This window comes from Myxocyprinus asiaticus, chromosome 32 (genome assembly GCF_019703515.2).
Source record: "Myxocyprinus asiaticus isolate MX2 ecotype Aquarium Trade chromosome 32, UBuf_Myxa_2, whole genome shotgun sequence".
NCBI lineage: Eukaryota > Metazoa > Chordata > Actinopteri > Cypriniformes > Catostomidae > Myxocyprinus > Myxocyprinus asiaticus.
In genome coordinates this window covers 12,330,783-12,352,889 of record NC_059375.1, presented here as the reverse complement: position 1 = coordinate 12,352,889, position 22,107 = coordinate 12,330,783, and the positions used below count along the sequence as shown (strand labels likewise).

General features: G+C 39.5%; 1 protein-coding gene across 9 annotated transcripts in view; it reads right to left on the bottom strand.

Moving 5' to 3' along the window:
- mapta (microtubule-associated protein tau a) overlaps positions 1 to 22,107 on the bottom strand; it is a 62,085-nt gene that overhangs the window by 13,405 nt on the left and 26,573 nt on the right. For 2 of the 9 annotated variants that reach the window (XM_051667562.1, XM_051667564.1), the window contains exons 4-9: positions 13,428 to 13,493; positions 10,495 to 10,515; positions 5,586 to 5,620; positions 2,595 to 2,670; positions 1,871 to 2,133; positions 514 to 606 (exon numbers count right to left, since the gene is read on the bottom strand). In XM_051667562.1, the coding sequence (XP_051523522.1) occupies positions 514 to 606; positions 1,871 to 2,133; positions 2,595 to 2,670; positions 5,586 to 5,620; positions 10,495 to 10,515; positions 13,428 to 13,493 (554 nt within the window). Of the gene's footprint in view, positions 1 to 513; positions 607 to 1,870; positions 2,134 to 2,594; positions 2,671 to 4,520; positions 4,542 to 5,308; positions 5,444 to 5,585; positions 5,621 to 6,623; positions 7,397 to 10,494; positions 10,516 to 13,427; positions 13,494 to 22,107 lie in introns of those variants that run through there. The other 7 variants (XM_051667563.1, XM_051667557.1, XM_051667558.1 and 4 more) reach the window with 7 other exon arrangements.

The window sequence follows — 22,107 nt, the reverse complement described above, 5'->3', positions numbered from 1 at the left end:
TTCTGATAGGGATAAATAGGCTTATCAAGTTTTTAAAGGGAGGAGAAAATGCTTCCCAGACCAGTTCCTGTTGTTGATGTCAAAAGCTGCACGTCCAATCAAACTCTACCATATTTTGCTGTAAATTCATCTGTTCACTTGGTAGAAGCTAGCCAAACTAGGCAGATGCCAACATGGACAAGTTGTGTGACATGCCCTCATTCTTGAAAAACATGAACAAAAACTACACAAGGTAAAATAAAACAGAAACCAGAATACAATGAAAGTGGGTTACGTGTTCAGTACTGCATTGGTCGCCATGTACATTTCCTATGTAAAATCTGGGTCCTGAAGCAAAACCAGTTGAGAACCACTTGTCAAGATAATATATTAATTAATTTTGAGGTACATTTTCATTTTGAGAATTGGAAATCAATAGCTAACATTTGGCAAACAGTGACAGTTTACTGGTAATGATGTGATGTGCCATTGACAAATGCACTTAAGTGTTCAGTTCATTCTATTGTTACTCACATTGCCACCTCCCGGTACGTGCTTGAGGTTGGCTTTGGAGCCACACTTTGCCTGAACATTACTGAAGTCCACCTTCTGATCAAGAATTTGTACCTGTAAAAGACAGAACATTGGGAAGGGAGTTGACAATTTAAACAATTTAGCAGTAGGAAAGAGACAGAGACAATTGGGTGGTCGACTGGTGAATTTTCATTGGCTGATGAAATTAGACCAAAATGTAAAAAAAAAAACCTGACACATAGATACAGTATTAGACTTCACATAGTACAGTGGATATATGTAATGGATGCTCTGAATAATTTTATGTGCTTTGTAGTGATAGTAAAAAATAAATAAATAATTTTGATCTAATCCTGATCACACCTAACTGCCTTAAGGCCCCGATATACCTCCTACGAAATCAAAGAACGAATGGGTGTGACATCATTTAGAACAAAATCTGGCCAAAAAGGTGCTTTTGCGTTCGTTATGGTGGTTTGTTACAGCTCGCCAGTGTGAATGTTTAGGAAAACATCTTACCGGCTGCTAAACAACTTACTGCTATTTGTCCATGTCATCGGTAGGTGTGACCAAGAGCTCCACATACCTTGAGGCCAGCAGCTTATTTTGTTTACGCTGTTCAGTCAGTCAAGTTCAGTCAACATGAACACACCGGCATGTAGAGTTATTAGCAAGCTGGTGCAAATTTACCTACATCTCTATGATCGTTCGCTTAGAGACATTTTCCAAGAACATGTCATGCGATTTAATTAGTCTACAAAAGCAATCAAATCTACCCAAACACTCTCAAGTGCCCATTCACTCATGTGCCATCTGCAGTGAAAGTCATTCACACATCTGCCCAAAGTAAGATATGCCTCTTTTTATCATTCTTTTGTCTGGATTTTGCAAAACAAAACAAACAAAAAAAAAACTCTTTTGTACACCCATCTTTGCAGTAGTATCAGTGTCATCATAAATTACAATAACAGTGTAACCGGCACATATTATGGCCACGTATAGCGTATTAGCCCATTAGCGTCATGAATTCGCATTTTCTACTACATATATATTCCTTTAAATCATCATCGAGTGGTTTAAACAGCTTCATTTACGGACCTCATGTGAATTCTACTCATAGAATGAGGCATAATGTCATTGATAACACATTTTAATGTCACATTAGCACCTTGAGCGTCCTCATATTTAAATGTACCTCTAAACGCCTCCCACAGTGGTATGGCTGATGGCTAAATGTTTGCTAAGAGTTTACTGTTGCTCTGCTGTTTTTGAACTTCTTTTTATCCCTGAACATGAACACATGTCGGGCCTTTAGATGTAAACAGAACACAAACTGAATCAACTCAAAATGAATTACCCGTCCGCCTCCAGGCTGATGCTTTAGGTTGTCAGTGGAGCCGACTTTGGGGCGAACGTTCTTTAGGTCAGGTAGGGGGGCCGCAGCAGACAGTGAAGTTGGAGAACGGTTCTTTGGAGATTTAGGGGTTGAGCGAATCACTGCCACCTTCTTGATTTCATTGCCTGTGCCGGCTAGAGGCTTGCCACCCATAGCCTTGCTGGCAGGGGATTTGGGAGTGCCAGGGCTGCTGTGCCCGCTGGTCTCAGGAGTCTTAGGAGAGTCTGGACACAATTTAGGGTTATAAGGGTTATTACTTTATATCCATCAATGAGTGCATTTATATGCTGATTATGCATGATGTCATGGCGGTTGGTGACAAGACGCACAATAACCAAATACTCTTAAGTTTGATATTACTGATGTCACTGCCGTATCTGATTTAGCACTGTTTACATAGTTTATCAATGATTTGGTTTGATTTGAAAGTGAAAAACAATTAGGATTACGGTTTATTCATTATACAAAGTGATCATAAACTGCACTACAAAGACAAAATGCAGTAACTGTGTCAACACTGAAACTACATTTTGGCTCTGCAAGGCAGATTTACTTTGTCACTTTGGATAAAAGAGTCTGCTAAATGATTAAATGTAAAATGTCTATCATAATTTTGTATCTTTTATATTAAAATGGTTCATTAATTTATTTTTTAAAACTCCTTTGTGTAAGTAACCTTCCTTACCTTTTCCATTTTTGGCAACTGCAGTCATGGCAGGAATCTTCGTACCAGCAGCATGGGGTCTAACACTACTAGGAGCCTAGAGATATAGGAATATATACAGTACGTATATTAAGAAATAGAAAGACTTTAGTATGTATATTCCATACTGGCTCATGAATGCCACACAAAACACAACTGTTTGCTGATGGTCAGTTTCTATAAGGGTGTTTCTTCAGATACAGGCACTTTTATGTCTCAGAGGTTGGTTGTTATTAAAACTAAGAGATTTCAACTTTTTCTTTTTGATAAATGAAGGTCACATTAAAACGGTCTTGTAAACTTTTGAACATGACTTCATTGTTTTTTAGTAACTGCTTTTCAAATGCCTTTAATATGTAGATTTTATTGTTTTAGTCTTGTCTAAAACTAGACTTTTAATATTAAACTATGAATATTAATAAACATGTTATTAATAATTACACATTTAAACCAATTTTCTAAACAAATTATTTGAATATTTATTGTGTGAAAATTATTTATATCAATTTCTACACAATTTACAACTGCCCATCAGTTGTGGCGTCACATCTACCATGACCAACAATTTTTGCAACTAAATTTTTTTTCTTTTTCCAAATGTTAGTGCACTTGGTTAACATACTTGAGATGTGTTGTGTGATGAAAACAAAGGAAAATCAAGATAAATATCTTTTTTTGTACATCAATTCCATTTTGCATCCATTTCAAGCTGTAATTTTGCCAAATTATGCAAAAAGTTTGAAAATATTACCATTTAGGATGAATAAAAAGTTTGCTATGAAATAAGTCTTAGCAAGACAAAGGAGTGTGCAATTTTATTTCAAACATGTTTAAAATGTATAACAAAATACATAATTTGAGATGGAAATGACATATGTTGTTTCATAAAAAATAAGAAAACTTGGTTTAAAGAATTTTTTTTTTTTTTTTATAAAGTCCACAGTGCCCATAATTGAAGAAACACCCATAAATAAAACTAAATTTAATTATAGGCCTACTGCCTGTTTGCATGTTCAAACATACAGTTTATTGCACTTTTAATGCACTTTCAATAATTATAATGATCCATATGTAGCAAGACTGAAGCAAAATAACAGGTACAGCTAAAGTTAAGCAATCTGTATATTTTAAAACCATGCTATCTGTTGTCAGTTGCCTTTACAAACTGCTATCATTCAAAACCTCTTTCGGGATCAAAATTAAATCAAACATGGAACTTTGTGTGAATAATGAGTTTCCCACTGAGTAAGAGGAAGCTACTGTTAAAGGGATAGTTCACCTAGAAATGAAAATTCTGTCATTATTTACTCATCCTCATGCCATCCCAAATGTGTACGACTTTCTTCTGGTGAACACAAGTGAAGATTTTTAGAAGAATATTTGAGCTCTGTAGGTCCATTCAAGTGAATGGTGACCAGACATTTGAAGCTCCAAAAATCATATAAAGACCACATTAAAGTAATCCATAAGACTCCAGTGGTTTAATCCATATCTTAAGAAGTAATATGATAGGTGTAGGTATACTATAAATCTCCACTTTCACTTTCAAAATGTGAAATAACGTGAAAGTGGAGATTTATGGTAAAAAAGAACTTAAATATTAATCTATTTCTCACCAATACTTATATCGCTTCTGAAGATATGGATTTAACCACTGCAGACTAATGGATTACTTTTATGCTGCATTTATGTGATTTTTAGAGCTACAAATTTATGGTCACCATTCTCTTGCATTGTAAGGACCAACAGAGCTGAAATATTCTTCTCCAAATCTTTGTGTTCAGCAGAAGAAAGTCATACACATCTGGGATGGCATGAGGGTGAGTAAAACATGAGAGAATTGCAATTTTTAGGTGAACTATCCCTTTAGTTCACCCAGAAAATAAAATTCTCTAATTATTTACTCACCCTCATGTTGCTCCAAACTTCCTTCCATGGAAAACATAAGAAAAAAAAAAAAAAAGAAAAACACAATAAAACCACAGTAAATGTAATGTACACGACCCATGCACTATATTTTGAATGCACCTATAATTCCAAAGCTATTCAATCACTTTGTGTGTTGAACAGACCGAAAGTCGCTATTTCCTCTAAAATCAAATATGGGGCGTCCAATTCAAATATGTCATGACATTTCGTCATGGGACACTCGAGAACCAAAGAGGTTTGATGTCACTGACATCCAGCCTGCGCCATAGTCGCCATATTTGAATTGGGCAACGCATACTGTACCTACATCCTCAATGATTTAATTTGAGGGTGAATAACATATTACATTTTGGTTTGTTCATCACACAAAGTGATCGTATGGCTTCAGAAGATTTGGAAAACACTGTCTGAGTCTATTCGATTAGAGTATCAACTACTTTTATTGTGGTTTTATGGTGTTTTTAGTCCTTTTTGGAGCTCGACATAGTAGACTCACTTTTCGTCTTCACAACAGTATATGGCAAAAAGCTGTGTGAAGAATTAATTTTTTTCCGTTTGTGTTCCACAGAACAAAGAAAGTCATACGGGTTTGGAGCAACATTAGGGTGAGTAAATGATGACAGAATTTAGATTTTTGGGTGAAATATCCCTTTAATCATGCCAGACACAGAGCATACTGCCAATAAAATGGAGATGCAAAATGAAACCTCTCTCCAAAGAAGCATCATGACGCAGGGTTCAGCATCAGCAGCCATACTCACTCTTACCCTGGATTCTTTGGGCCCAGCAATGTTGCCAGGTACTGAGGGAGATCTATTAGAGGGGGCCAAGGACTTTTTCAGGATGAAGGAACGTGTTTTAAGGGAGGAGGGTCTGACTTTGCTGCTGGGGATTTTAAGGGTCTTTTTATGAAGAGCAAAAAAAGTAATGGATGAAAACTCCATGGTGCACAAATAGTGAGTGAGATAAAATTAAATGGTAACAAAAAACATAATGAAAGTGGAAGAGACAGATTACAAAATAGCTATTAGCATTAGCACTTACCCTCTTCTCAGTATCACCACTGGTCTTGGACTGAGCTGTGAAGAACAGATAAAAACCAATGTGGATGTTACCAGTAAATAAGATTTTTTTTAATGTATTTTTTTTATATACAAAATTGGGTAAAAAAAAAAAAAAAAACGTTTTTAAATTGCAAATTTAATCTGGATCTTTTCAGGTTATTCTGTGCTGCAAAGAAAGTTTGCAAAAAGTTATAAATGAAAGTGAGGGGATCTGTCAAAGCAGTGCTGCTCCAAATGATGTTGTGAGCACATGCAGACAAACTCATGCTCACCGACATGCCAGACTAAACTCATGGAAATACGCCCAGCAAACTTGTTTTTTGTCAATCTGTGCAAAAATAGGCTGCAACAGGGAACAAAAGAATGACAGAGTGTGGCTGAGTGCCCCAAAATGATGCTGTGTAGCAAACAATCGCAGGACAACAAACGGTTATCTTCATTGTGCCATTTAATTTCCAAGGATGTTCTTTTTTTTTTTTCTCCCCAATTTGGAATGCCCAATTCCCAATGTGCTCTAAGTCCTCGTGGTGGCGTAGTGATTCGCCTCAATCCGGGTGGCGGAGGACGAATCTCAGTTGCCTCCACGTCTGAGACCGTCAATCCACGCATCTTATCACGTGGCATGTTGAGCGCGTTACCACGGAGACATAGCACGTGTGGAGGCTTCGCGCTATTCTCCGCGGCATCCACGCACAACTAACCACGCGCCCCACCGAGAGCGAACCACATTATAGTGACCACGAGGAGGTTACCCCATGTGACTCTACCCTCCCTGGCAACCGGGCCAATTTGGTTGCTTAAGAGATCTGGCTGGAGTCACTCAGCACCCCTGGATTCGAACTCGTGACTCCAGGGGTGGTAGTCAGCATCTTTTTTTACTCGCTGATCTACCCAGGCCCCCCTCCAAGGATGTTCTTTATAAAGACAGAAAGTGGTGCAGAGCAGCTCTGTAAAACAGGTGGAGGCAAACCAAAGAAGAAACACGGCACTGGGATTCTGTGAGCTCAACTGCACAGACCTTTGGATTGAGCCACTGGCACCAGGGATTTTCTTGCTGGGGAGCTGTGGACAGCTTTTGGTGAGTCAATTGAGTTCATAGAAGGATGAGTGGCCCCTGCTAAAGCTGCATCAGCTTCAGTACCAGCAGTATCCATTGTGTAGTTCATGTGCTTATCAACTTGTACTTGCACTGTGCCTATTGCTCGCATTTGTCCATGCGGAAGAGATTCTGTACTACTCTCTTCTTTGGTTTCAGAAGGTGTACATACAGATTCAACAGGAACTGTCTGAGCCCTGCTGCTGCAAGCTTGGAGCAGTTCTTCAGCATGGCTCTCACTGCAGTACAAGGGCAGTTCTTCCTGAGGGGATTCACTGTAATGGGCTTCCTCTTCTACAATCCTCTCCCCAACAGTTGTTAGGTCTTCTAGGGCAGCACTGTGGATCATAAAATTGACAGGTGGCTCATTTTCCAGTGACAGACTCCTGGTGCGGTCTGGACTGACGGATGTCCGCCCATGATGGGAAAGGTCTGGTTGTCCAGTCCAGCTGCTTTTCAGGAAGTCCTCGTCCTTCTCTTGTCTCCTCCGGTGGTCTTCAAAGCTCCAGTCCGAGTCTTGTTGATTTTCTTCATAACCATATGATGAAAATCCTGCTGCTAAAGCTGGAAACAAAGCCCTTTTGCCTTTTACTTGTGCTTATAATGCACATCCAACATAGTGTCATGACAACTTGTAATAATTCGTACAACACGGTAAAACCTTAAAATATCATACCACTTGGCTTGTACGAAAATACTTTTATTCATTCAACAGGCCACAGGTATCAAATTTGAGCTATCCTTAAATCCAACACTTTATTTAAAAAAACTGTGAGTCTGTGAACACTGAACAAATTTGGTTACTCCATATTTATTTATGCAATACAAATAACTGATGTATGTCAATAACCTGTAATGCCCTTTCCTCGTCTTGTTCCAAACTTTGATATGTTCATTCTTTCCTGCTACACAAGTTATTTTCCTATTCAAATCATGGTTTGGTTTTGGGTTTAGGTATAGGTTAGACTTTATGGTTAGGTCTAGGTTTGGGTTAGGTGTTAAACTTCGTAATAACATTGTTTGATGCACTCAAAAATGAATTCATTACCCTTAATTCAATTTGATAAAGTTTTTACAAGCAATTTAATTACTTTCAGTCAGATTAAGTCAGTTTTTGAGTCAACATCATTTAGTTGGATTAGGTAAAATCAATGTACTATAGTAGTTTTAACTCAACTTTATTAAGTTTGTCAAACTAAATTTACTAATGTTTAATTTAATTAATTTTCTTATGTTGGTCCAACTTTATTTTATTAATCATTAGTAATTGTGGGGGCCTGAGTAGCTCAGCGAGTATTGACGCTGACTACCACACCTGGAGTTACAAGTTCAAATCCAGGGTGTGCTGAGTGACTCCAGCCAGGTCTCCTAAGCAACCAAATTGGCCGGTTGCTAGGGAGGGTAGAGTCACATAGGGTAACCGCCTCGTGGTCGCGATGAGTGGTTCTCACTCTCAATGGGGCACGTGGTAAGTTGTGTGTGGATCGCGGAGAATAGCATGAGCCTCCACATGCTGTGAGTCTCCGTGATGTCTTGCACAGCGAGCCACGTGATAAGATGCGCGGATTGACTGTCTCGGAAGGAGGCAACTAAAACTAGTCCTCCACCACCCAGATTGAGGTGAGTAACTGCGCCACCACGAGGACCTAGTAAGTAGAGGGAATTGGGCAAAAAAGGGGACACAAAAAAACAAAAAAAAACAATCATTATATGCCAGGTGAGCACAGTGAAATTGTTACACTGTCAATTTGATAGCAACTGCTTACAGAGCAAGTATTCATGTAGTCTAAACTCAAATAGATTAAGTAAACTTCAATTTGAAAAATGTAACTGGATAGAACGCAATGAAATCAAGCTGTGACAAAATGTTCTAGAAATGTGTTACTTTAGTTTATTTTAATTAAGTAAACTGAACAACCTGCAAGAATCCTTAAAATTTGTACATGATGAACAAGTACAAAACTTATACGATTTATTATGATTTCGTCATCCCATACTTTTATTACAACTGGGTTGTGCATATCCCATTCACTATGTCTTTCATGTACACCACAGGCACCAAGGCAGATGTTATAAACTGGCTGAAAGAAAGCACAATGACAACATCCGTGTTCCAAGGAAAACTGTTGAGAACTCCAAGACAAGTGTTAAATGATTTGGAGGGGAAACATAACGAGCAAACATAGCAAACTGGTTTGCTGGCTTTTGCTAACATTAAACAAACAGCTATGATGAAACAGGAATTCACAGTGAACACAGACATAAGAGCTGATTAGTGCAATTGAAGGGCATGATTGATTGCTTGCAAAAAGTTTTAAAAAACGGACATTAAAGGTGAAGTGTGTAATTTCTATGCCACCATCATCACCAAACATGTTTCCTGGACCCCCCCTCATAATTTCATCGGTTGAGCCAATGTTGTTGTGTTGGGCTGGTTAGGATGCTCAAACAAACAGCAATGTTTTAATAGCGCCACACAGGAAACCGACATGCTGGTAAGCATGATTTCGGAGGTTGGATTTTCACCCAAAAATTACATTTTTACTCTACTAATGGTTAGGTTGATGGTTGGGGTTTGGGATAGGGCAGAGAGTTAATAAAATATGTATTCTTGTAATTCTATTACATAATTTACAACTAAAAATACAACTCAATTTTGGCGCCATTCTGTGGACATTTCACAAGGAAACTGGTCAACAAAACATTCAGCTTCGGCCACTGGGGGCAGTGGTTTGAATTTAGGTAAACACAGGCTGTGTCTCGTTTGGAAGGCTGCGTGCTAGGTAGCATGCATCCTTTGAAGGCTGCAGTATACCAAGCATCCTCCTTTAAACAAGTATCGTTTAAACGAGACGGCCTACGTAGGACAAACCGAAATGGAACATAACATGGCTGCTATGACAGCATGCCACTCTTTAACAAGCGGGAGCACTTTGAGTGAGAAGGGAACAAAAAGTTCCTTTAGAAGGGAATGTATGAGGTACATTTTAGGAGAGTTATAATGATGTAAAGAGAACAGAAAATAGATTTTACAGGTGTACTTTTAGTCTAATACTTTATTTTAATTATATATTAATATAATTATACATATTATATACTCTGCACCCATCTATTTAGGTACTTCAACTTGGGAATTAACATTCCTTGCGTTTGAACATCATATTTACAGGCAAACTGGCCTCATTTTTTTTTTTAGACTTCCGTTGAAGCAAAGAATTGTGGGTTGTGAGTGCCCACGAAGGATACACCTCATGCATCCTCCGAATTCTCATGAAAGAAGGTCGCATTCGAAGGCTGCATTCAAAGTGTCCTACTCGCTTTTCTGAAACGAGACAGACTCGATGACGTATGCGGCCGACGTATCCGGCCAACAAATGGGACCTCCGGAGAACGCATCCTTCCAAATGAGACACAGCCACAGACTGATTTCAGCAGCAAAACTTTCGACCTACTGATGCCAAAACACAGGCAGATAAGTCTGCACATTTCGGGGGAAATCAACCTACCTTTGAATAGCTGGGATATGAGATAGCATACCATACTAAACTTACACACATCACATTTAAGAGAAATATTAATGGAAGAGGAGGAGTCTCCTGCTCATCAAAAGCACCTTAAAAGGTGGAATACCAGAACAAGATAGAAACAAACTATGCAATGAATTTAGTTGAAAGGAAAAAAAGAAAGAAAACTACTACACTGTAATTAATAGGGTTTAATGACAATTGAATAATGCATGACACTAATGTGATACATTCTCAGAATAAGTTATAAGTTAAATAAAGCTTTTTACCTGTGGCCCCAGGTCCTCCAGCTAAATAATGTTCAGCATATGTAGCAGACAGAAACAAAATCATACAAGACAGCATTAGAGAGCTGTACAGCACACTATCTAGTAATTTCAGCTGAAAAGAGGCAAAGCAAACGTTAATGTACATATCATGAAATCACACCATAAACATACTACACTATTTCTTTAGATACACAACACAAAAGCAACAAATACTGGCAACCGCACACTCCAAAAAATATCTGCAAAGCACTGAACATTCAAGCTAATGGTCTTAAGAGGTTTAAAGCATTGTGTCCTGTGAGAGAAAAGAGTTTTCCCAACATTTAGCCATGAAGCACCATTCTGCTGTGGCTGAGATTCACAGATATTTGGCACAAATCATTAATTCCAGACTTGACATAACATCACACCTTCCCTGGCATAGGCAGAGGTCTCCTTGGCTAATAATCACATTGGAATTAAAGTGAGACTAGAGCTACAGTCTCCCTTGAGTTTAATTTTAAACCCTGAAACCTGTCAGCATACCCCAGAAGTGATGTCAAAATTAAACACAAGCTTGTTGAGTTGTAGATCTGTGTCCTCACATACATACAAAGCATACATATAAACACACAGTGGCATCAAAACGTTTTCTGGCACTTAAAAAATGTCATTGTATTAGAGAGCCAGTTACTGTACATCTGCAATCAAATTATGTTAGGAGTTTTTTTCAGAACTAACTTCTCACCAACTTGCCTCAAGGTCATTTTTTGTGGATGTACAGTGGCAAGAAAAAGTATGTGAACCCTTTGGAATCATGTGCATTTGTGTATAAATTTGTCTTAAAATCTGGTTTGATTCTTCATCTGAGTTACAATAATGAACAAACACAATCTGTTTTAACTAATAACACACACATTATTGTATTCTTGTACACACCGAATACATCATTCAAACATTCACTATATAAGTTGGAAAAAGTATGTGAACCCCTAGGAAAATGACGTCAACAAAAGCTAATTAGAGTCAGGAGTTGCAAACCAAGCATCCAATTAATGAAACGAGACTGGAGGTGTGGGTTAGAGCTACTTTGACTTAAAGAGAATAAATAGCATTTAAACATTTTGAGTTTGGAATTCACAAGAAGCACTGATGACATGGACAATGCCTCGCAAAAAAGAGATCTCAGAAGACCTATGTTCAAGAATTGTTGCTTTGCATAAAGCTGGAAAGGGTTACAAAGTAATCTCGGAGAGCTTAGATATTCATCTGTCCACAGTTAGACAAACTGTCTATAAATAGAGACGATTTAGTACTGTGGCTACTCTCCCTAGAAGTGGCTGTCCAGCCAAGATGACTCAAAGGGCACACTGCACAATGATCAATGAGGTAAAAAAAGGACCCTAGAGTGACAGCTAAAGACTTGAAGGAATCATTGGAACTGGTTAACATCTCTGTTTATGAGTCTATTATACAGAAAACATTAAACAGGCATAGTGTCCATGGCAGGACACCACGAAGGAAGCTGCTGCTTTCCAACAAAAACATTGCTGTGTGCCTGAAGTCAGCCAAATACCACCTTAACACTCCACACAGCTACTGGGAAAATGTTTTATGGACTGATGAATCTAAGGTTGGATTGTTTGGGAAGAACACACAGCACTACGTATCACGTAAAAAGGGCACCGCATACCAACATGAAAACATCATCCCAACAGTGAAGTATGTTGGAGGGAGCATCATGATTTGGGGCTGCTTTGCTCCTTTGGGGCCTGGACCGCTTGCCATCATCGAGGGAAAAATTAATTCACAAGTATATCAAGATTTCCTATAGGATAATGTCAGGCTGGCTGTGCACCAGCTAAAGCTCAGTAGAAGTTGGGTGATGCAGCAGGACAATGACCCTAAACATCGAAATAAATCCATTACAGAATGCTTAAAAAAAAAAAAGAAAATCCACCTTTTGGAGTGGCCCAGTCAGAGCCCAGACCTTAACCTAATAGAGATGCTGTGGAATGACCTCAAGAGAGCCGTTCACACCAGACATCCTAAGAACATGGCTGAGCTGAAGCAGTTCTGTAAGGAAGAATGGTCCAAAATTCCTTCTGAATGTTTGCAGGTCTAATTCGCAGCTACCGGAAATGCTTGGTTGAGGTTATTGCTGCCAAAGGAGGATCGACCAGTTATTGGATCCAAAGGTTCACTTACTTTTATCACAGCACTTTGAAAGTTTAATGGGATGTGTTCAATAAAGACATGAAAGATTATAATTGTTTGTTTGTTGTTTGCTTAAGAACACTGTGCTTTGTCTATACTTGTGAGTTTGATGAAGATGAAATCACATTATGACCAATTAATGCAGAAAATCAGCTAATTTCAAAGGGTTCACATACTTTTTCTTGCCACTGTATGAAGTCAGTTCCCCTCAACTATGAACGTTCTACTAACGTCTGATAACCTGTTCAAATAATATTATTTTTAAACAATATATACATTTTTTATTTAATTTAAGACCAAATAAATGTATTTTTGTGTGCTTTTTTTTTTCTGAAAAGTGTGCTTGTGCTATCAAGGTTCTTTCAAATTAATGCCACTTGGTTCGATACTTTGTTATACAATGAAAAGACATTCATACATTTTTATGAATGGATTAAGTGTCCAGATATGTTTTGGGGCCACTGCACATATTATATTACACTTAAAAAACAATCCCATTATAAATGCAACATAAAAGGATTTCACAGCAAGAAAAGGAGGGAAACCAAGTTGTAAGATGGCATTCTCATTAGCCATAAGACCAATCTGAACAGAAGCATAATACATCCTGCAGGATTGAAATATGCCACAAATAAAAAGAAGCATCAGCATGTGAAGCAAAAAAGCAATCACATAAATAATGGCATAAAGGGATTTTAGCAAAGCCTGTCAATCATGAAAGAGGGTGCATACTGTACCGCTCGCTACTTCCAGAGCCATGTGCTGATCTTCTGTCTGCTCCTCACATGAATTTTGGGAACCTTCTATAAAACAACCATTTGAACAGTTTTACCCATCAAGGTACCAAAGGAAGTCCAGGTTTACTTATGGAAGTAAAGTGAGCTGTTAACATCATAAAAGCAAGCCAGAAATTAAAAGTTTAGCTCCATAACTCTGTAGTCGAGTCCCAAACTGCAGCATTAACCAGCACAAACCAGCCTGCAACAGCATGGAAATTCATGCTCTAAGCTGGTCTTTTTAGCAGGGAAGTGGACACGTTGACAACATAGAAAAACATATCCAAAACCGAAAATTAAGATCTTAAATCACTAGGGTTGGGAAATGAGAACCAGCTCTTGAGCAGAACCGGTTCCATTTTTCGGTTCCGTTAACAGTTCCCAAATGTGCAATTTATTTAAATTCAACAATATCAACTGAATTTATAGCACGAAACAGTGTGTCCAGTGTAGTCTGATAACGTAACGAATGACTCCAACAAGCCGTTTCTTTTTAATCTACAACGTAAAACAAACAGTGCTTCCAGTGCTCAACTTCATCCATCATGCCTGCATAAACCGGCTTCAGATAGATAGCTAAATATTGCTTTGTTCAGTGAGGTGTTTCAAGTAAACTGAATCCATAGCCAACATTTGGCAAGCGATCATTTTGACAAACTTTGTCAAACTTTCATTTCATATTGCTGCGCTGCTCAGTATGTACCGCTAAAGGAAGCTGTGTGCCCTGGACTCTATCGGCAGCGGTTTATGATTATACAGTACATACAAATTGTTTGATATACAATGAGTACTTTCTAGATAAACTTAATAATTTCTAGACATTGATTTTTAGATAACTTCCCAGATAGACTCGGTTTAGATAAAAACGAAACTTATTATGAAAAGAAATTTTATTTCTCGCACCATGTTGCCTTGCATTCTAATAAAGAACATGTTATTTGAATCATGATAAAGTTGCTTTTTAGTTGAGTACATTTAAAAGTTGAAAAACCGAGTTGTGAATTGTCCTTAAGTAAAAATAAAAAAAAACAGAGATTAAAATGCTTTGCCATATTGCTCAGCCCTAGACCCGGGTTCGTATTCCGTGTTGAAACCAACAAGTACTCGCGTTCGCATAATCAGTGATGAGCGTGAATAGGAAGTTGCATATTCCCCTCTAACATAAAATTTGACAAAACTAATGGTTAGGTCTAGTTTTGCGGTTTGGGAAAAATACTGTATGCAATCCTTATCACTGTATTACAGCCTGTACAGCTGAATACAACTCGCTTTGGCACCCCTCCATGGACATTTCAAATGGAAAATGGAGCTCACACATGCCCATGCACCCAACAATACTTATCGTTTTGGCCACTGGGGGCAGTGTTTCGAATTTCGGGAAGCACAGACCGATTTTAGCTAAAGAAAAGTCAACGTACTGTTTCCAATTTCACTGTGAGATCAGTCTGACCAGTGTACTCTGATTATTTAAAAAAAAAATAAAAAATTGTGGATTTTTTCTCCCCTTTTCTCCCCAATTTGGAATGCCCAATTACCAATGCGCTATAAGTCCTCGTGGTGGCGTAGTGAGGCTTCACGCTATTCTCCGCAGCATCCACGCACAACTCACCACGCCCCCCGCCGAGAGCGAGAACCACATTGTAGCAACCACAAGGAGGTTAACCCAACGTGACCCTACTCACCCTAGCAACCGGGCCAGTTGGTTGCTTAGGAAGCCTGACTGGAGTCACTCAGCATGCCCTGGATTCGAACTTGCGACTTCAGTTGTGGTAGTCAGCATCTTTATTTAATCTATAGTTAGGATAAATTTTTGTTGTGCATAAAAAATCTGTGTAAACACACCTTTTACAACATTTTTATTATATGTATTTCTGATATGTTCTATGTACTCTGTTGAGATCTGAAATTATCTCACCATTTGGCAACAGGCTGCTAAGGGCAATAAATCCAATAAGAATTGCATTTTTTCCAAATTATTCTTCCTCAAAAGTACTAAAATTATCATTGATGGAACCAGAATCATTAAGAATAATTGGAACCGGAATTGTTAAATTTCTTATGATTCCCATCCCTATGCAACACATAAGGCTGCCAAACTCTGTATATCTAACATGGCAGTTAGTAAGAGGCATTCCATAAAATAGATAAAAATAAAAACCAACATAAAAAAAGAAGACAAAAGGAATTATTTGAAAGGGAAGACAAACGCTGCACTCCAGAGCATCTTTATTATTCAAGCAAAGTGTAGTGAGAGCTGGTAGTGCAGTGCATACCACATTGCTCCTCTTCAACAGAGAAGGTGCCCTCAGTCTTACTGAGATCAACATTCACCTGTTCTTCTGAAAACTCCTCTGTGAGAGAGATATATTAGTAACAAAAACAATACATACAATAAAAGGTTATACACCGATGCTGCATTCCATTAAACTATGGAAAGTTGCAATTTCCAAATTCCTACTTGTAAAAACTGCAATAGAATGCCACTTGATGATAGGACTAGCAACTATAATAGAATATATAATCAAAATAGAAACTGTATCATGCAACCTCCACAATTTTGTTTCCAGGAGACTTTGTTGACAATCGAACAACTGCAAATCTTCAGAGCACCAGGAAATTGAAAGATTTATCATTGTAAGTCTTAGATATCAGGTAGGAATATCCTGTCACAGTCGGACCTGACTGTGCCTCCCCTGACTGTCTGTCTGTCTGTCTCGTCTGAGTGTCATGTCTGTGTGTGCCATGTCTGTGTGTGTCTGTGTTTTCCCTCATGTGTTTCAGGTGCCGCCAGTGGGTGATTGGCATTTCCATGGGAACGCTGAGCGCTCAGCTCATCGATGATCTGCGTTTTGATGGGAACGCTGATTGCCTAGCTCATCAGCGGACCGACGGCACCTGTCCCTAGTTATTTACCTCCTTATTGTCTTTGCTGAATTATTTTGTTTGTTAGTGAGTGTATCGGTTGGACTATGTCACCTTATTCTGTTGGTAAGGCTTTTATAGCCCTCAGTCATTTCGTTAACACTAGTTAGAGACTAGTTCTGTTTTGGTTTTGTTTTCCTCCATTGTGAAAGTTTTTGTTTGTATTTCTGCCTTGGTTTAATAAAGCTCACTTTTGTTTTCCATCTCTGCTTTTGGGTCCTTCATCTCGGCGGCGATGAATTTAAAAACAAAAACATCTGGTTCTCCTGCACGCCAGCGTGCGGTGAGTGTCACAAGGCTACGGCAGGAGGACAAATCCATGTGGGGGTATGCATTAGAATTTTTGGCTATATCCTCGAGTCTGGGATACAATCAGGCCTACCCTATTGAGATTTTTAGGGCAGGTCTGAATGAGCCCATTAAATTGGGTGTCCCAGATCGGGGTGAGGGTGGGAGTCTTCTCAAGACCATCAGGCTGGCAATGAAATGGGATGAGTTCATCACAGCCTGTGCCTCGGAGGATTTCCAATCTTTATCCCAACCTGAGGATGATGACACCCCCCACATGGAAGTGGATGCTTCGGCCACTGACTCCGTGACTCAGATGAGAAGGAGGAGAAGGAAGAAGCCCAACCCATCGGCTGAGCCTCCCACCTCTGATCGCCAGGAGGCGGAGGGGCCGCTGCTGAACGCCAGGAGGCGGAGGGGCCTGCTGCTGACCGTCAGGGGGTGGAGGAGCCCGCTGGTGACCGCCAGGAGACGGAGGAGCACGCTGGTGACAGCCAGGAGGCGGAGGAGCACGCTGGTGACCACCAGGAGGCGGAGGAGCCCTCTGCCAACTGCCAGGAGTTGGCAGTTGTTCATGTTGCAGCACTCTTGACCACTGCGGCCGCGGTCCAGCCTGTCCAGTTCCTCCCGGCCATGGAGGCTGTTCCCCTGCCACTGTCAGCACTCACGGCCACGGAGTCCGTTCCCCCGCTGCCGTCCGCGCTCTTGGCCATGGTCTGGATCCTGACTCTTCTGTCTGGTTCGGTTTTGGTGTTGGGATCCGGAAACTCATGCTCCATGTCCTGTTTTTCTTCCCACCCTGGTCGTCCCTCTTGTGTTGGTGTATCTGTTGCCAGGAGGTGTCCGTCAGGGGAGGGGTACTGTCACAGTCGGGCCTTACTGTGCCTCCCCTGACTGTCTGACTGTCTGTCTGTCTGTCTTGTCTGAGTGTCATGTCTGTGTGTGCCATGGCTGTGTGTGTCTGTGTTTTCCCTCATCTGTTTCAGGTGCCGCCGGTGGGTGACTGGCATTTCCGTGGGAATGCTGAATGCTCTGCTCATCGATGATCTGCGTTTCCATGGGAATGCTGATTGCCCAGCTCATCAGTGGACCGATGGCAACTGTCCCTCGATATTTACCTCCTTATTTTAACCCCCTCATGTTTCTTGTCTTTACTGAATTATTTTGTTAGTGAGTGTATCGGTTGGTCCATATCAACTTATTCTGTTGGTAAGGCTTTTATAGCTCTCATTCGGTTCGTTAACACTAGCTAGAGACTAGTTCTGTTTTGGTTTTGTTTTCCTTCATTGTGACTTTTTGTTTGTATTTTTGCCTTTTTCAGCTCAATTTTGTTTTCCATCTCTGCTTTTGGACCCTTCATCTCCCCAACATTACTGTGACATATCCCACAACCACCATCCATGAAAGGTTTTTTCTGTTAAAGTGAGGCACTATGCACTGCCATTGAATTGAGAAGACAGCTGTGAGATTTATTAAAACATCTATTGTTCAGCATATGAAAAGCATGCAGATTTGGGACAACATGAGAGTGAGTGAATGATGACAGAATTTTCATTTGGGGTGAACTATTCTTTTAATAACAAACATCAAACATGTTAGAGCAATCAGTTACACCTCAACATGTAACTTCCCTGCAACAGGTAACTTGAACTTGGCCAAGAAGTTCACGGCCCCTTACAACATCCTCCACAGTTTTAGCAATAAATGTGTTAAGAGTTATTAATAATACAAATTATATATCCTTTCTTCTATGCTAAAATGAGAACTTTCCTGTACTTTTTTTTTTTGTTCTTTTATGTACAAAAAGTATTTTAATTTTTTCGATGATTTATTTTCCTTATCCTATTGATACATTTTGGTTGGTTAAGTATTTTTATTTTTTATTTTTATTTTTTATCATTTTTATTTTATTTATTTTTTTGGATTTTTTCCCCTTTTTCTCCCAATTTGGAATGCCCAATTCCCAATGTGCTTTTTAAGTCCTTGTGGTCATGTAGTGATTCGCCTCAGTCCGGTGGCGGAGGACGAATCCCAGTTGCCTCCGCGCCTGAGACCGTCAACCTGCGCATCTTATCACGTGGCTTGTTGAGTGCGTTGCCACAGAGACATAGCGCATGTGGAGGCTTCACGCCATCCACTGCAGCAACCACGCTCAACTCACCATGCGCCCCACCAAGAACGAACCACATTATAGCGACCACGAGGAGGTTACCCATGTGACTCTACCCTCCCTTGCAACCGGGCCAATTTGGTTGCTTAGGAGACCTGGCTGGAGTCACTCAGCATGCCCTGGGATTCTAACTAGCAAACTTAAGAACTCCAGGGGTGGTAGCCAGCGTATTTTACCACTGAGCTACCCAGGCCCCTTTTTAATCATTTTTATTAATTTTTTCCCTTCACCTGTACTTCTTGTCTTTATGACTCCGTGATTATATTCACACATTGTTCGATCTGTGTAATTTTGTACATCTTATTGACTTTTCAGACGGTCCCTTACCACACCCTCCACAGTATTAGCACATTTTAGCACAATGTGTGGACTTTTCAGACAGTCCCTTACCCACCGTAGGCAAAATTTCCAACTTATATCAACGTTAAATTAGTGATCTGGAACGATTTCACCATGACGCCATTTGACCAGCTTAAATACGGGACAAATCGCATCCCATATTGATTCGATACGGGATGCATCATTTCACCTTTAAATACGGAATGATCCCATATTTTACAGGATGGCTGGCAACCCTGGGGACAACACCAGTGAAAACATTGTTTTGAGCAGCCATGACATCATGAAATGACAAATTCCCATTATTTACCATAGAGTCCTTTTAAAATAATAAATGTGTAATACTACAAATTCTTAAAAAACACAAAACATCAAAGCATGTTTTACACTATAGTTTATTTCCAGATGTAGGCCAACATTTATGCAATATCATACTAGCAAGAGTGATGTTGTTCTAATTCTCAGCAGCACGGCCACTGGTAATCACAGCCGTGCTGATTTTCAGAATAACAGCATGATTGCGAGTGTGATATTACTTTTATACAACAGTTCAACAAACAAGTAAATAATAATGAATAACTAGCGTTTCAGACAAAAACTAGCCTATTATTTTTACGGCAATGAAAAATGTTCCAAAGAAGCCAAGGTATTATGCACAACTCGCTCTCTGCAGTTCTCACATACTGGTTTCAAACTAGTGGTGTTTTGTTTGTGAATGGGGTTTTTGAGCTAATCTTTCAAGTGAATTGTTCTCTTTTACTTTCATTCCCTGCTAAAAAGACAAGCTTAACCAACATGCAATGAATTCCCATGCTGGTATAGGCTGGTTTATGCTGGCTAGCACTGTCTTGGTGCTGGTCTAGCTGGTGGACCAGCATAGCCATGCTTTTCACCAGCAAAACATAGCTGGTGAAGCTAACTGACCAGCATGGTCTTTCCTATGAACCTGGTTAAGCTAATTTAAAAGCCTTATGGGGACACAAGCACACCAGCATCCCATGCTGGGGGACCAGCACCCAAAACACAAGCTGGTCTTTTCAGCAGGGTTGTTTCGGTCAAAAAAAAACACCTACTGTGTAAATATGTAATCTGCAGAAATGGTCACTGAACCAATCACTGAACTAACCTTTTTGGTAAACGGATTCATAAGGTTCTAGTCATTGGGATCAATCAAAACCCCCGGCTAAATTTGTAATTGCATACTACCATACTACTCTTAATATTTCTATGGCAGAAATAGTAGGAGTAGTACGGTAGTTTGCGATTTAAGCCCCCACCACTATTTGGAAGTTGCAATCACATGCAAGCATAGTGATACAAATAGTGAAGCGTCCCAGTGATGTTATGCTAAATATCAGCACTCTTGAACGCCGCTCGTCCAATCAGATTCGAGGACCTGAACTGACTGTTGTATAAAATGTTTCATACTGTACCACTAACACACTACAGCTTTACTATCTATAAAATACTCACTCTCTGGTGCACCTTTGGAATATGTACCATTTATTTGTGGCAGGTGCTCTGAACAGTGTTTCCTCCTTGTATGGGGCATTACAGAGAGGGCAAAAGGGGAGAAAGTGTGCACTAGTGAAGGCTGTAAACTAGGGAAATATAGGCTACGCACTAAAGAATTCAGGGGGTCACACAGGAAAGAAAAAAAGAGCTTTATAGTCCCGTTTAGGGCATGTGAGTACGAAGAACACAACAGAAGACAAGCTGGCACCTTTACAAAAGACTGTCAGTCAATACCAAAACTCATCTTTAAACATGCTCGGAATTCAATGATTGGCTTTGGTTTTAGAACATACAAATGGGTAGTTGGCGTGAAATACTTTTGGGAAGTTGACGTGTACTGTGGTGTGACATGCTATATTCCAAGTAAAACTATTTTAAACAACATTTTGCTAATTCTTATAATAATTATGCATACAGTTTTTATGACCTCATAATAAGAGAGACTACTATTCCTTTAAAGAAATAGTGACTAAAGAACCTAAAAAACACACTTTACCTTACTTAAGCTGACATTTTGATGTTGATTAAACATCAAGTTCAGTCATGTTATACTGTATGTCAACTGCCCAACCACACTTAGAAAACAATGTTCTCACAAATAAAGGTTGGATATTCCCAGAACTATCATGCAACACAATTCATTTTAGCATCCGCCCAGTGCCATTACCGGCCATATTTAATTCTAGTTTGATTCATGCAAGTGACATTTTGATTATACTATGCTAGAATGACTGTAACAATCACAAAGTGTAGGATGCCAGCTGGGTAAAGTTTCATTGGTTCCATTCACAGTTATTGAATAAGACCACAGTTTAGACGTTTGGTAGAACAGTGAATACGAGGGGTTTTAGACTGGTTCAAGAGTTCAGCGCCTATCAAGTGTGCCTTTCACATTCCTTTCTTTGTACACTGTCTCCTTACATTTTCTATAACTCATTGAGAACCAATTTCATTACTGTGAGCTTTTCAAAAAGGTCTATAAACAAAAAACAGTAAACTACACACACAGCCCAAAGAAAGCAGGGTGTGTGAAGGGGTTGAATCAGTACCAGAAAGTGTTTTGGAGAAGGGTGACCCAAATGCCTGGATTACAGTGTGCTGCACACAACTGCAAAGCTTAGATTGGGGGCCCAATCAAGCATGGCCTTGTGGTTTATGTAAAGGAATTAAAATAAAAGGCTGTATCAAAGAGTTGATGCCACTGTGGAACACACTGGAAACCACACTACGATATGTATAAAGAGCATATGACATTCTATGTCTTTGATAATTAAATCCCCCTCAATTCATACATTCGTTGGCTCTTGGCAGAAGGAAACAGACATTAAAAGGCATACTAATTAATGTTAGGAGGGAGAACACATCTGCATACAGGTATCATGATAAATTCATGAGCTAATCAGGTCA